This window comes from Nelumbo nucifera, chromosome 5 (genome assembly GCF_055504915.1).
Source record: "Nelumbo nucifera cultivar China Antique chromosome 5, China Antique-T2T, whole genome shotgun sequence".
NCBI classification, from domain to species: domain Eukaryota; kingdom Viridiplantae; phylum Streptophyta; class Magnoliopsida; order Proteales; family Nelumbonaceae; genus Nelumbo; species Nelumbo nucifera.
Window position 1 is genome coordinate 6,660,623 of NC_142653.1, and position 15,127 is coordinate 6,675,749.

A 15,127-nucleotide genomic window follows, 5' to 3' on the forward strand; every position below is an offset into this window, starting at 1 on the left:
ATGAGGACAAAACCGTAGACCCAAAACTGAAAACTATATGTATTAATTTCAACAATAACTTAAAATTTATTGAATATACAACCTTAATAAAATGATAAAAAAATATTTAAGTGCGAACAAGTTAAAAAACTAAACATATTAATTAATTTAATCCTTCGAACTTGACCTTTATAACATAAAATATGTTAAAAGATATAGAGACCTCGTTGTTCCATCGAACAAAGAAGGTGGGAAGGAAGTAGAATCGAGAACAGTGGGAAGAACCTCCTGAACGCTTCTGAAAACAAGAAAAGGGAACAGATGAGGCACTGCCACTAATGTAGCCGTCCGACATCGGTAAGAATTGAAACAGATGGAGAATAATTAAATTTGGACATTTAAAGACGAAGTTAGTTTCTTAGTCTAACCCAATCACCATTGCTGGTGTAAGAATATGATCGCTGCAAAATGCCAAGAGAAGACTCTCGGATTGAAGAAGAATGGATCGAGGAGAGAGAAGAGCGGGATTCTTATACCAGTCGCTACTGGTGATGTCCCAATCATGTGTGCCTATGTGGTCCCGATTTGTCCCAACGATAGAATATTATGATTCATATATATATATATATATCCCCTCATCGTTCAAACATGTGGCAATTTCATCTTTATGGAAAAAGCATCTCAGGAGTTGGTTGTTCATATTTTCAAAGAGAACCCCCTGTTCATATGCATAAGTTGTTTTTAACCACATTTAAATTTTTGAATTCAGGCATGTGGCACTCTAAGATAGTGTCATACATTCAATAATAGTTCTTTAGAAATACATGAGAAGTGGGAAGATCCTATTCTCGTTCATTCTAAAAAAATGCAGAAAATGTAGAAGTGGTTATTCACAACCACTTCAGTCTATAGTTTACAATTTCAATATTTAGATTTATTTGAATTTTAAATATAAATACAATTATTAGACAAATAGTGAAATTCAAATAAAATAACATTATTACAAAAAACAAAAAAGAGTAAAAACCAAAATGATACATATGTGTGGCTGCCCCATAATGGGGTCATATACCAGATAAAATATGGTAAGTCTTTTAAATCAAATAAAAATCTATCATAACAACAAATGAAAAACCTAACCTAATTTTTTAATAGAAATGATTTAAAAATTTGAAAATTGAAAATAGTTCATATTAGTGGCCCGGTACTGAGTATGGGAGCCGTGCCTAGTGACGAATTATAGTAATGTTTTATTCATTTACAGTTAAGAGTGTCATGGGTGGGTTTTGATTTTTCAAAACTCTTTTGATATCATGTTTTTCCTACATCATAGATTTTCCCTATTTAATAATTATAATATATAGTTGAAAACTTATATTATATTTATTAATTAAATTGAGTAATTTAATATATAGATTATCATAATATATGATTCAAAACTTATCATTATAATTTAAATTTTATAAACATTACCCTTTACATTACTTATTATATACATTCAAGTATTAAAATGAAAAAAGAGAATCAAATCTCTTAAGTGACTCAATGGTCAAGTAAGACCATGGCCATTGTAACCATGAGTGCTTGGGTTCAAATTTTTACATCTTCAAAATATTTGGGGATCTATTTCAATGCAACTTTGATTCCAAGACTGGTTCCATCAAAGCTAACTAAGGTCGGTTCTCAAAATCAGTTTGAATAGGGTAAACCCCTAAACTCTAGAATTGGCTTGGTGGGGTTAATTCCAACAATTTGGAAATGGACCTTATCCTATAATAAATTGGGTAAGATTGGTTCAAATCCAATTCAAGGTTAATCTATTCGGTTTCATAACCTACCCATTTATTCACCCCTAATCCTCCACTCAACTCACAACACTCCTATTTGTAGGTAACAGATCTCAGTGTAATTCTGTTAAAAGAAAATCCAAAAACTTAAAACTATGATGCCGGAAACATATGAAACAGAAAAAACTTACAACCAATTAACTGGCATCATAGGTAATCAATCAGTAGGTTTTCATCCAAATTCAGGGAAGGTTGTGATTGGTCAAAGCGTTTCAGGTACCATGGCATATTGGATGAGTCCAATTTTCTACCCACACAAATTCTGCCCACGTTATTTACATACCATCGCATCGCAGTTACACATAAAGAATATCATTCTGTTCTCAATTTACGGGATAATATATTGTGGGTAGACGTGGGCAGAATTCTCGTCGGCAGGAGATCCGGTCACATATTGGATTGGGAAAGTTAAATCATAATTTATCCAATTCAGATCGAATTCGGATTCGGACATAGGGATTCCGTTTCTAGCCAAGTAGCCAGCCCTACTACAGTACTATCGCAGCCTCTCTTTCTCTCTCGGCCCTTCGACTTTACCGCCTCCCACCTTATAAAACGCCTGCTACTTTCACTCTGAGAGTCTCATTCCCTCCTTTCCTCCTCTTTCCTCCCTCCCTCTTTCTCAAAGCGGCTCAAAACAGCTACGAGCCTACGACAACAACAATGGTGGAGCTGAAGCTATCAGAGACTCGAGACCTAACTCGAATCGAGCGGATAGGTGCACATTCTCACATCCGAGGACTCGGCCTTGACTCAGCCCTAGAGCCTCGGGACGTGTCGGAGGGCATGGTGGGCCAAACATCTGCCCGAAAGGCCGCCGGTGTCATCCTCCAGATGATTAAAGAGGGCAAAATTGCTGGCCGAGCTGTCCTCCTTGCCGGCCAGCCGGGCACTGGCAAGACAGCCATTGCTATGGGCATGGCCAAGTCTCTTGGCCAAGAAACTCCCTTTGCAATGTTGGCCGGTAGCGAGCTCTTCTCCCTCGAGATGTCCAAAACTGAAGCTCTCATGCAAGCTTTCCGCAAGGCAATCGGCGTCCGAATCAAGGAGGAGACCGAGGTGATCGAAGGGGAGGTCGTCGAAGTCCAGATTGACCGCCCTGCTGTTTCCGGTGCTGCCTCTAAGTCTGGGAAGTTGACCCTGAAGACCACCGAGATGGAGACTGTGTATGATTTGGGGGCAAAGATGATTGAAGCTCTGGGTAAGGAGAAAGTCCAGAGTGGAGATGTGATAGCAATTGACAAGGCATCTGGGAAGATTACGAAACTTGGAAGATCATTTGCGAGGTCGAGGGATTACGATGCCATGGGCCCACAGACTAAGTTCGTGCAGTGCCCTGATGGAGAGTTGCAGAAGAGAAAAGAGGTCGTTCACTGCGTCACCCTTCACGAGATTGATGTTATCAACAGCAGGTATGCCGTCTTTTACCTACTACGTTACTTTTTGAGGCAACTTAAACGAACAGAATGGTTGTTTAAGTCATTACCAGTTATCAGTGGCTTACCCTTTGAAATTAGTTAACCATGAATAACTGAATTACCGATCGGAATTCATTTTTTAGAGTTTATAACCAAGAAGGCCTGGAGACTCAGATTACCAAATAAAAAGAAAACGTATTTGTGCAGCTTTAGCTGTTAAAAAATAAACTACCTCCTGTTGCTATTGAAAATTTCCATTTTCAGATACATGGACTTGGGGGAAAAACACAAATGGCAAGCACCAGACATTACTTATGGTTATACACTTATACTGTGCCACATTTTTTTTTCTCAGAACAAGAGAAGAACAGGGTACTTAATAGCTTACTGGAGAGGTGATTGGATTGATGGACATGGTAGAATGGAATAACTGTGTTCTTTTAGAAGTAGTTACTTTGATTGGTTTTATGAAGGCTTTCATCATTCATCTACCATTGAAACAAAGATCATTTTGTAGTGCCTGTTCAAACGTTGTTTCAAAACATATTTATAAACAGCCCACTACAGTGTCACAGTTCTTCACCTTAAATAGCTTTCATTTTTCTGCTAACTAAATAACTTTCAGCTAATGACATAATATTGCAAGGTTCATCATTATGCACTTGTTTCTTTGATCAGCAAAAAATGATTAGTTTTATTAATGGGAGGTAGAAGTTACAACAGCTTGGGTATCCTTTCACCCGAAAATACAGATGTCCATATAACTAATTTACAATAGAGCCCAGAATAACTGCTGCCTCAATACCCCTTGCTTAGCCAAAGTGCCAGCCATCCCATTAGCTGTCCTGCAAATCCAATTAAAGGAAGCATTCAGGTCCCCTTTCAGACCATCTCCCTTAAGGCAAGTCTGTAAACCCAAGGTACATTTTGACTAGAAGTGATCCAAGAGATAACCACTTTTGAGTCTCCTTCAACTTCCAGGTTTAAATTGGATTGCTTAGAAAATTTTAAGCCATGTAACAGTGCCATCAGTTCAGCCTTTAAAGAGTCCCCTTCTCCTATGGGTCCTGAATACATAGCCAGCACTTTACTTGAGGAGTCTCTAAACACACCAATACCTGCCATCCCCGGGTTTCCCATAAACACACCAATACATAGCCAGCACTTTACTGGTGCCTTCCATTCTATCATCTCTCTTTCCTTTTGTTTTGAAGTGTGCTACCTTGTTCCCAAACCTTTATTATATCAGTCGCTGTAAAACATTGGAGGATGTCAAGGGTTTTTATCCAACGAGCCACTTTAATTTTTATTAATTCCACCAAGTCCTCTTTTGACCTGAGCTTCTCATTAAATATTCTTGCATTCCTCTCCTCCCAGATGGACCACACCACAGCAGCTCTATCTGCCTTCCACATTAATTCTTATATGCTTTTTTCCCCTTTTGGTTGCTGATAAAAAAACCCACGTTTTGAGTCTTGAAAACATATAGTGGGGAAAATATAAAAAAACAATTGTTAGAGAGTACATTTTAACAAACTAAAGGTAAAACTAGAAAAGGAATTTTGATCACCATTCTATGGGTATTAGGAGATGGCTGCATCACTGACAAATGGGAGTAACTGAATTGCACAAGATATCTTAAACAGGTGAAAGACATGTTTCTGCTTCTGAAATCATTAGTAGGTTCTTGTGCCATATGTCTAATTCCATTCACATTTTTTGCTTAAAATATAAAAATGTAAGTTAACAACATAGTTTGTTATTAGATTCGAACAAGAAGTATATGGGGGATATATGATGTTGCATATTGTGGTGGAAGGGGCTTTTTAGGTGGTACTTGGGTGGATGTGTGAGAACTCCAAATTGAGACATCATAAAGAGTAGCAGTATTATCAATGTTTATCAATGTAGTAAGGAGAGGTTATAGCTGGTTGTTTTGGTCCTTCTAATTGATGCAGTGACTAGTAAGTGCGCCTGTACTGACTAGTTGACCATAAAAATGTTAAGATATCGGTGCATTTTCATAAATAAGTTAATATAAATAATAAACTGCAAATATGCGATGGGAGGGTATATAGATCATGTGGTTTATAGCATTTGTTTGCAAACATGAAAAAAGGAAGGCTGGATATGCTAGGATAAGGAATTGATTCCTAATAGTTCCTCTAGGAGTTGATTCCTAGGGAGTATTGGTGCTAATTCATAGGTTGTTTTATCTTCTTTTTCCTTACTTTGTAGGCTCATTCATCACCAAGAAAACATCTTACTGAAGTGCACCCTGAAATATAACAATTTGCTAGCATATGGTCTTTGCTAGGGGTGTATTGTGGAGGGCTAAACCACAGGGAGGTTGCCATTCTTTTTCGCTGCGATAGTCTTTATGTTTATTGTCATAAAAACAGTACAGCCTTTGTCTTTATGCTGATAGACTTGTGTTGCACTTTTTTGTTCTACAACCATTGTGGTGGGTTCATTGAGGCTTGGATCCAACCTCCTTATTACATGAGAATGTTGACCTCTTTATTTGTATATATTTATAGACCTTATTACATCTACTTCCTAAGTAGAAACACCACTTGGTTCTGTATAAATGAGTCTAAGGGCTAGTAAATACATCATTAAATTTTAACAAATGAAATTACCAAAAACTTTTGCATATGAGAATTGTTAGAATACACAAATCAGGGGTATTTTGGTCATTTGGGTTTATCTATTTGAGAGTGAAAGGTCTATTTTATTTAAGTTTACGTTTTGTGTCCCATCACTTATGAGGGACAATATGGTCTTTCTTGTAACTATGTTATTGGAGATAAATACAAGTGGGTCGGTTAGAGGTGGATTGATTTTTTTTCCTAATCTGGCCGAACCCCTCTTCTCCTTCTTCTTCTCTACTTTAACCTAGAATCGAATAGGGATTTTACATGGTATCAGAGCAATAAAATCTAGTTCTCTTTTCCCTTTTTTTCTTCTTTCCTCACTGTTTGTTTTCTTCCTGGGTTTGCCGCCAACCATTTCAGCTTTCTTCGATTTTCTTCTAGCCTGAGTGGAAGCTTGACAAGAGGCCAAAAAAGGAGTAGTCGTTTTGAGGTTTTGGAGGTGAGTATGCCTCCAGTTACTATGGTGGTGGTCGTTGAGGTTATATACTAGATGCCCTCTATTCTGTGATACGAAGAGGGCTGTTTGTGGATAGGTATGAACAGTTATGTATTTTTTTGCCTAAATAGTGGACTATAAATGCCGTATTTCGGTTCAAAATATTTTTTTTGTGGAGGTTTAAAGTGACTAGTATGCATATCAGCCTTGTTCTCCTCTATTTTTACCTCATATGTGTGTTGAAAGTAGGGTTTTTCGACTACTAAAGTTCACGACAGCAGTGGTGTGGTGGTGGTTGTACGGTGTTGAATGGTGTGTGGATGCTTCTGAATAGTTGAAAGTGAAACCTTGTGTCGTGTGGTGGTGTTTATACTGATTTCTGTGTTTGATTTAATGATTGAGTGATTTCAGCTTTTGTATTTGATGTGCAATGTGTATTTGAAGAAGTTGGTGGTGTTGAAAGTGAGATAAGTTTTGTGGAAGTGTGTGAGGTTGTGCTGAATATTTGAAGGTGAATTAGTTAAGATGACATCGATTGGAGATGGGAATGACAATAAAACAAGCATTATGATTTCTCTAGATCACCTAAATGTTCAAATGCCATCTATTAAGTTGAATGGTGAGAATTATGTGCCGTGGGCAAAATCTGTGGATGTGTTTTTAAAGGCTAAGAAAAAAGTAAAACATGTGAGAGAGGAGAAACCCTCCTCTGATTCTCCGGGGTTTAGTGACTAGGAACAGGAAGATGCATAAATAATGACATGGCTGTGGAATAGCATGGAACAAAAAATTAGCGTGAACTTTATGTTCCTAGATACAACTAAAGAAATATGGGATTATGCTAAGAAACTGTACTCCGGACAAGACAATACAACTAGGGTGTATCAGTTGTACCAAGAGTACTTTAATCTGAAGCAAGACAGTCAAAGCTTGGACGAATACTATGGAAGTCTGAGGAATATCCGAAATGAGCTCAATGTGTATCATCCTCCGACATAGGATGTTCAGATTCAGCAACAACAGCGTGGGTAACTTGATGCGACAAGGTTTTTAGTGGGTTTGAAGGCTGAATATGAGCCTGTCTGAGCACAAATATTGGGGGGGTCTACTCTTCCCTTAAGTTTTTGCTCGTCTTAGGAGGACATCTATTGAGTCTATAGAGCATTCTTCTCTTTCAGACAGATCTGGTTTTGTGGTGACTAGAGGGGGAGGCCGTGGAAATAGAGGTGGTGGTGGTGGTCGTGGACTTCCAGGTAGCCGTGGTGGTCCCATGTTTAACCATGCTGGTGGCCGGAGTGGAGGTTGGGACTCAGGGGGAGGTCGTGGTAAAGGAAGAAGTAATGCCCCTAGGAAGTGTACATACTGTGGATTAGAGGGGCACACGGTTAATTTCTGCTATGATTTACATGGTCCACCCAACGCTTGGGCTAATCATGCTGTGACTAAGGGTAGTGGTACAATTACTGATAGCCAGCATATTGACCCGATCCCCTCCACATCTACTAGTGCTTCTGGGAAGGAGATGGTGAGTGTACCCCGTGCAATATATGAGCAGTTCCTTCAGACATCTCAGCAGAACACAGCTACCCTTGCCCATTCAGGTATGGCTTGCTTGGCTTCCAAGCCCTCACACTGGATCTTTGACTCCGGAGCCTCGAACCATATGTTTGGGATTCCTAATGTATTTTCGTCTCTTTCTCGGTCCTCCACATCTCAAACAGTTACTCTTGCTAATGGTTCTACATCTCTCATCTGTGGTGTTGGTGATGTTGATCTCTCCTCCTTGTCTTTATCATCTGTTTTATATGTTCCCAAGTTCCCTTTTAACCTTATGTCTGTTAGTAGATTAGCCAAGTCACTTAATTGTTCCATAACCTTTTATCCCTCTTCTTGTGTGTTTCAGGATCTCAAGACGGGGATGAAGATTGGTGGAGGGCATGAGGCAGGTGGATTGTATTACCTTGATGGTGGTGGCCCTCCAGTAGCTTTTCAGTCGTCTCTTACTCCTCTTCAATGGCACTGCAGACTTGGTCATCCTTCTCTCAAGGCTCTGAAGTTGCTGGTTCATTCCTTGAGTCATCTTTCATCTTTGGATTGTGAGTCATGTCAGCTTGGGAAACATCATAGAGTCTCTTTTAGTCCAAGAGTTGATGGTCGTGTTTCGAGTCATTTTTCTTTAGTTCATTCTGATGTATGGGGTCCGATCAAAGTGATGTCATACAATGGCTATAAGTATTTTGTAATTTTTGTTCATGACTTTTCAAGGATGACATGGATTTATCTTATGAAAGATCGCAGTGAATTGTTTTCTATTTTTCAAAAAATTTATGCTGAAATATGTACCCAATTTGGTTTTCATATTAAAATTCTTCGCTCCGATAATGCCAAAGAGTACACCTCAATACCATTTCAGCAATACTTAGAGCACCATGGGATAATTCATCAAACTTCTTGTGCCTACACCCCACAACAGAACTGTGTAGCTGAACGGAAAAATCGACATCTCCTTGAAACTGCTCGGTCTTTGATGCTTAATATGAATGTCCCAAAGCATTTTTGGAGTGATGTCGTCTTCACATCCTGTTTTCTCATCAATCGGATGCCCATGTCCATCCTTGGAAGTCAATCCCCTTTCTCGGTGTTGTTTCCCACCTTGTCTTCGTTTCCTCTCACCCCAAGAGTCTTTGGATGTGTTTGTTTTGTTCAAAACTTGGGGCCTGGTTTAGACAAGTTGGATGCACGGGCTACTAAGTGTATCTTCCTTGGCTACTCAAGGACTCAGAAAAGGTATAAGTGCTATAACCCTAACTTCCATAAGTCATTTGTGTACTCCAATGTCACCTTCTTTGAATCAATTCCTTTTTTCTCAGATACTGTGGTTTCTTCTCCTTCCTCCGTAGTTCCTCTTCCCGTCCCTGTTGTGGATCCCCTTATCGTGGTTCCCACTCCAGTTGCAGATTCGCCTCCCATGCCAGTTACTACTAAGAGGCCACCAATCAAACAAGTGTATACTCACAGAAGAGCACTAGCCCCTCCTCCAATTCAGCCCTCGTCGACAAATCTTGTCATTGCTTCTTCTCTCTTAGACCTTGATCTTCCTATTGCCCTGTGGAAAGGTAAACGCACTTGTACTTCTCATCCTATTTCATACTATGTTTCAGCTGCTCACCTTTCTGCTTCTCATTGCAACTTTATATCCTTGCTATAATCTGTTTCCATTCCCAAGAGTGTACAAGAAGCCCTTACCTCCCAGGGTGGCGGCAAGCCATGGAAGAGGAACTCTCTGCTCTACAACACAATCACACGTGGGAACTCACTGCTCTTCCTCCTGGTAAGCATGCTGTTGGGTGTAAGTGGGTCTACACAGTGAAGTATCTTCTAGATGGAAGTGTGGAGCGATTGAAGGCCAGGTTAGTGGCCAAGGGCTATTCTCAGTTGTATGGTGTGGACTATATGGAGACATTTTCTCCTGTGGCTAAAATTGGTTCAGTTTGGGTGTTGATTTCATTAGCTACTATGTATGATTGCCCTCTTGTGCAACTTGACATAAAAAATGCTTTCCTACATGGTGATCTCATTGAGGAAGTGTATATGGAGCAATTACCAGGGTTTGTTGCTTAGGGGGTGTAGACTCAAAAAGGCAATTTATGGACTGAAACAATCTCCACGCACATGGTTTGGCAGGTTCAGTGAAGTAGTGAAAGACTTTGGGATGAAACAGTGTCAGGTAGACCATTCTGTATTCAGCCATGACTCAAAATATGGGAAAATTTTGCTAGTGGTGTATGTGGATAATATTGTCATAACTGGGAGTGATAGTATCGGGATTGACAGGTTGAAGAAATTCCTACAAGGCCACTTCAATATGAAAGATTTGGGTAAGCTGAAGTACTTCTTGGGAATAGAAGTTGCAAAGTCAAGGCATGGAATTAACTTATGTCAAAGAAAATATGTTCTTGACCTACTTGAAGAAACGAGACTGTTAAGTGCTAAACCAGCAAGACTCCTATGGAACTTAATGTCAAGTTGAGTGTTGATGCAGGTGAAGAGTTTGATGATCCTGGAAGGTACAGGAGGTTGGTGGGAAAGTTGAATTATCTTGACTATTACCCGACCAAATATATCATTTGCTATGAGTATGGTGAGTCAGTTTATGCAACATCCTCGGATTCCTCATTGGGAAGTAGTTCTAAGGATTGTTAGGTACCTGAAGGGTGCTCCAGGTCGTGGTTTGTTATACCAAAGTGGAGGGACTCTTGAAATAGTAGAGTATACAGATGCTGATTGGGCTGGTTCTATATCAGACAGGAGATCAACTACAGGGTATTGTACCTTCCTTGGTGGCAATCTTGTAACTTGGAAGAGCAAGAAACAAACAGTGGTGGCAAGGAGTAGTGCAGAAGCTGAGTACAGAGCTATGGCTCATACCACATGTGAACTAGTATGGTTGAAGAACTTGCTACAAGAGATGGGGTTCTCGGTTGACAAACCCATGAGACTATACTGTGATAACCAAGCTGCTATTCACATCTCTTCCAACCCAGTCTTCCATGAGAGAATCAAGCATATTGAGGTTGATTCTCACTTTGTGAGAGAGAAAGTGATAAGTGGAGTGATAACCACATCTCATGTGAGCTCAAGAAATCAGTGGGCAAATCTCTTTACAAAGGGATTGTCTTGGGGCAGAGTAGATTATATTTGTGACAAGTTGGGACTATATGACATATACTCTCCAGCTTGAGGGGGAGTGTTAGAATACACAAATCAGGGGTATTTTGGTCATTTGGGTTTATCTATTTGAGAGTGAAAGGTCTATTTTATTTAAGTTTAAGTTATGTGTCCCATCACTTATTAGGGACAATATTGTCTTTCTTGTAACTATGTTATTGGAGATAAATGCAAGTGGGTCGGCTAGAGGTGGACTGATTTTTTTTCCTAATCTGGCCAAACCCTTATTCTCCTCCTTCTTCTCTTCTTCTTCTCTACTTTAACCTAGAATCGAATAGGGATTTTACAAGAATAACCATTTGATTATAATAATTAAGTTTTATGGTGCACAACACTATTAATACTATATATAATTTAATGTATTTAGACATTCATTATTTTGTTTTTTGGTATGCTTAAAATTAGCAGATATTATCTAACGGATGCCAACAATTTAGACCTTAATGTAGCTGCAAGGATCTTCGCTAGGAGTATCAATTGCCCAATGATGCTTTAGTTCAATCATCTATGGTTTCCTCAGTTCAACCAAACAGTAAGGATTATTTGTGGTAGACGTGAATCCTATTCTACTATTTTACTTATACAGAGTCACCTCATCTGTCAAATTGCTCAAATATTTTTTGTATTGCTTCAAACCTTGTGCCTTTTGGTTATCCAGTTGACCTTTTAGTGTCCTCACTTGCACAGTTTTTTTTTTTTTTTTTTTCAGTAGCACAGTCATTGGTGTTCTATGTGCATAAAAAACAATCTCAGATGCCTTTTTTGTTATCATCATTGGCCATTAATACTAGCCTCTGGATTTTTTTTGGTAATATATAAAAAGGAAAATTTTATCGAAAGAGAATAAAACACACACACACACACACAAAAGGTGGCAAGATATCACTCACAAAGGAAGGAGATAAAACTCAAAACTCGAAAACCAGAAGGTCCAAAACCCTCCAAACCCCTAAAAATACAAAAATTTTTCCTGAGCTTAACCCTTAAAACAGTAGAAAACCTTCCTTGTCAAACCTGAAACCCACAAGGGACCCAAAGCTCTCTCCCTACAATGTTCCAAAAACCATACCCTGCTTTAATGAAAACCATCTACTACTCAGAGCTCTGCATTAGAAGTTTGCACACTGAAAGGGTTCTTTTTCAATTCGGGAAACATTTTTTCTCAGACTTCCTCCAATAAAAGTTGACCCTAACAATTTGCTTACTTGAACTCTAGTTTCCACAACTTTTTCCAAATCCACTTTTTTATTTTTATTTTCCTCACTTGGTCAACCACCACCTCCTCATCTTTCCCTTCTGGCCTGCATTCTCTTCCTCTATTTAATCTAACGCCCCTAGCAGTAGCTCCTCTCTGAACAAAACATCTTCTTCATGAGCATCAGAAGTTGAACCCTTCTTCAAACAACCTAGTTTGACTCCTTAGTCCTTTGTACCCATATATAGTTTTGTTGTCTGTACTCTTCTCACTTATCCATTGTATATCCTGATTTGAACTACTCTTATTGTATGGATGTTTTGTTTGTTGATGAGTGACGACCCATTATTGATTGCTGGAACTAGAGGTGGGTCAAATGCAAAATTGCAACTATGTAGAGATGCCCTTCAATAAAAAAATTTAAGAATTGCCTTATTATTTTACTAGTTATTGTCTTTCCATATCTAGAGCACTGGTCGAACTGCAATTTTTTCCATTTAATCATTAATTGCTTGCAACTTCTAGATTTTTTTTTTCATATAGATTTGATGTGTTCTCCATCTACAAAGGAACAATACCCATCAGCATAAATGGCAAGCAGAAGTTTTTGTTAGACAGAATGTACTAATTTTTAACATCTTTTATTTTTGTGGCATTTTAAAGGTTCGTCTTTCTAGTTTTCAGAATCCTTTTGGGTAAGCATAATAGATGGAGAGTTCCCAAATATAAATCAGGTTCAATAAGAAGTAGAGAGGATTTTCTTGGTAGAAGGTTATAAGTTGTATTTAGTGATGTTGCATTTGTGGGGGAAACATGGACTGCTAGATCATCTAGCAGGTGTTCCAAGAACCATATATTCAAGTTGTTGAAGAGTTTGCCAGAAAGGTATTCATGGAATTAGAAGAGGAGATAGTTGAAATTTCTAAAATCTCAAATTCAGTTTCTAACAATTAATCAGGTAACGACTCTCTAAGAAGTTGGGGGGAGAGGGGTGGACCAGTGGAGGCTTAAAATGGTGATGGCTTGAGGATGTAAGGTTGTTGAATTGAATATGATTTGAAGAAATGGGAGGGAGGCGTGGATTTTGGAGGGTTTTTGTTGTATGTTGGTGAGGTGAGTTTCCATCCTTGTTGTGGTTAAGTTAGTCAGGAGAGGGTGTGATGGGCTTTTGTTGTTACAAGTTGTTGAGAAGGTCTGTTGAAGGTGATGCAATCGGGGGTGATTCTCTTTCACTTTGGCTTAGTGATTCCTTATCATCTGAGTTTATATTGTCCTTTTTTTTTTTCCTTTAATTGATATTTTGCTTACTATAAAGAAAGTGTTCTAAGTTAAAGGTGACATCCATACCAATAGAAGAGGTGGAATCCATGTAAATATAACTTTAGGTGGAAACTTTCTGCATATTTAAACTCCAATGCTAAATCTAACTTTGCATGTAGACAACTTGGTTGGGGCATGCAAGTTGGTCTTGAGTTTTCTCTGCCTTTGGTGTACCTTATATTAACTTTTCTCGTCTCTTATTCTATTTGATCTCAACTTTCAGAACACAGGGATTTTTGGCACTCTTCACGGGTGATACTGGTGAAATCCGTGCAGAAGTAAGGGAGCAGATTGACACAAAGGTGGCAGAGTGGAGGGAGGAGGGAAAGGCAGAGATAGTTCCAGGTGTCCTGTTCATTGATGAAGTGCACATGCTTGACATAGAGTGCTTCTCTTTTCTTAACCGTGCGTTAGAGAATGAGATGGCACCAATCCTAGTTGTTGCCACCAACAGAGGGATCACAACCATCCGTGGCACAAATTACAAATCCCCACATGGTATCCCGATTGACCTCCTAGATCGTTTGCTCATCATCTCAACACAACCATACACAGAAGATGAGATCCGTAAAATCCTCGACATCAGAAGCCAGGAGGAAGATGTTGAGATGTCTGAAGATGCAAAGGTATTATTGACAAAGATTGGGGTGGAAGCTTCCCTGAGGTATGCAATCCACCTTATCACAGCCGCAGCATTGGCTTGCCAGAAGCGGAAGGGGAAGATTGTTGAGATGGAGGATATCAGTAGAGTGTACCAGCTCTTCCTGGATGTCAAGAGATCGACGCAATACCTGATGGAGTATCAGAACCAGTATATGTTCAATGAAGTGCCACTTAGAGAGGGAGATGAAGATGAAACTACTGCAATGCATTATTGAGTTTTGGTGTTTTTTGAAGATTGAACGAGGGGAGAAACTGTCATGCCTCGTGAATATTTGAGAAAGGATCCTCTTACATGCACAAGGTAATTGCTTAAATTTTCTTTTCTTTTAAAATAGAGAGACAATGATGTTTAGAAGTTGTTTGTACTTTGTATTGTAAACATGCATAGTCCACTGGTGTGAGTGCGGAAAATTCCAGACTATTCTGGCTGTATTTTCCAGCAGCAAAAATTGTATGCAGCAGGTAGATGTTCTCACTCTTGACTCTCTGGAGCTGGTGACTTGAACGCACTGGTAGTGGTAGATTTGTGTAATGTAGGTGGCCTTTGGAGGAGATCACGTAGAAAAGGAATGATTTAGTTAAGTTCGCATTCAAGTATACAATCAACATCTGAGCCTGAGGAAGCGAGTTGGGTGGGTCTTAGGGACCCGTAGCACTTCAACCTGGTCCTCGCAAAGCTGTGGCTTGGAGGCTTTGTTCTGATCTATATTCGTTATGGGCCGTCCAGCTTTTTGTCTCATAACATTGTAATTTTTGTAAACGGGGCCTGGGGTTGGAGGAATGTTCTTATAGGTAGAGTAGAGCTACTCCTACTCCCATGAGCACGCTAAAATCTGACTGCCACAAATATGGAGGGATTCAAAATTTTGGGTCGCGGCCTCGTT

The 15,127-nt window shown here is 39.3% G+C and overlaps 1 protein-coding gene across 2 annotated transcripts; it reads left to right on the plus strand.

Moving 5' to 3' along the window:
• The first annotated feature begins 2,255 nt into the window (after nt 1-2,255).
• On the plus strand, nt 2,256-14,771 carry LOC104608737 (P-loop containing nucleoside triphosphate hydrolases superfamily protein). 2 transcript variants are annotated; one of them, XM_010274815.3, is made up of 2 exons: nt 2,256-3,238; nt 13,804-14,771. In XM_010274815.3, exons 1-2 carry the CDS (start codon nt 2,490-2,492, stop codon nt 14,456-14,458), a joined length of 1,404 nt encoding a protein of 467 aa, XP_010273117.1. In that variant the 5' UTR covers nt 2,256-2,489; the 3' UTR covers nt 14,459-14,771. The 2 variants fall into 2 exon arrangements, with proteins under 2 accessions (XP_010273117.1, XP_088744887.1); XM_088888761.1 differs by lacking the exon at nt 13,804-14,771 and adding an exon at nt 8,241-13,797 and having other exon boundaries at nt 3,100-3,238.
• The last annotated feature ends 356 nt before the right edge of the window (nt 14,772-15,127 follow it).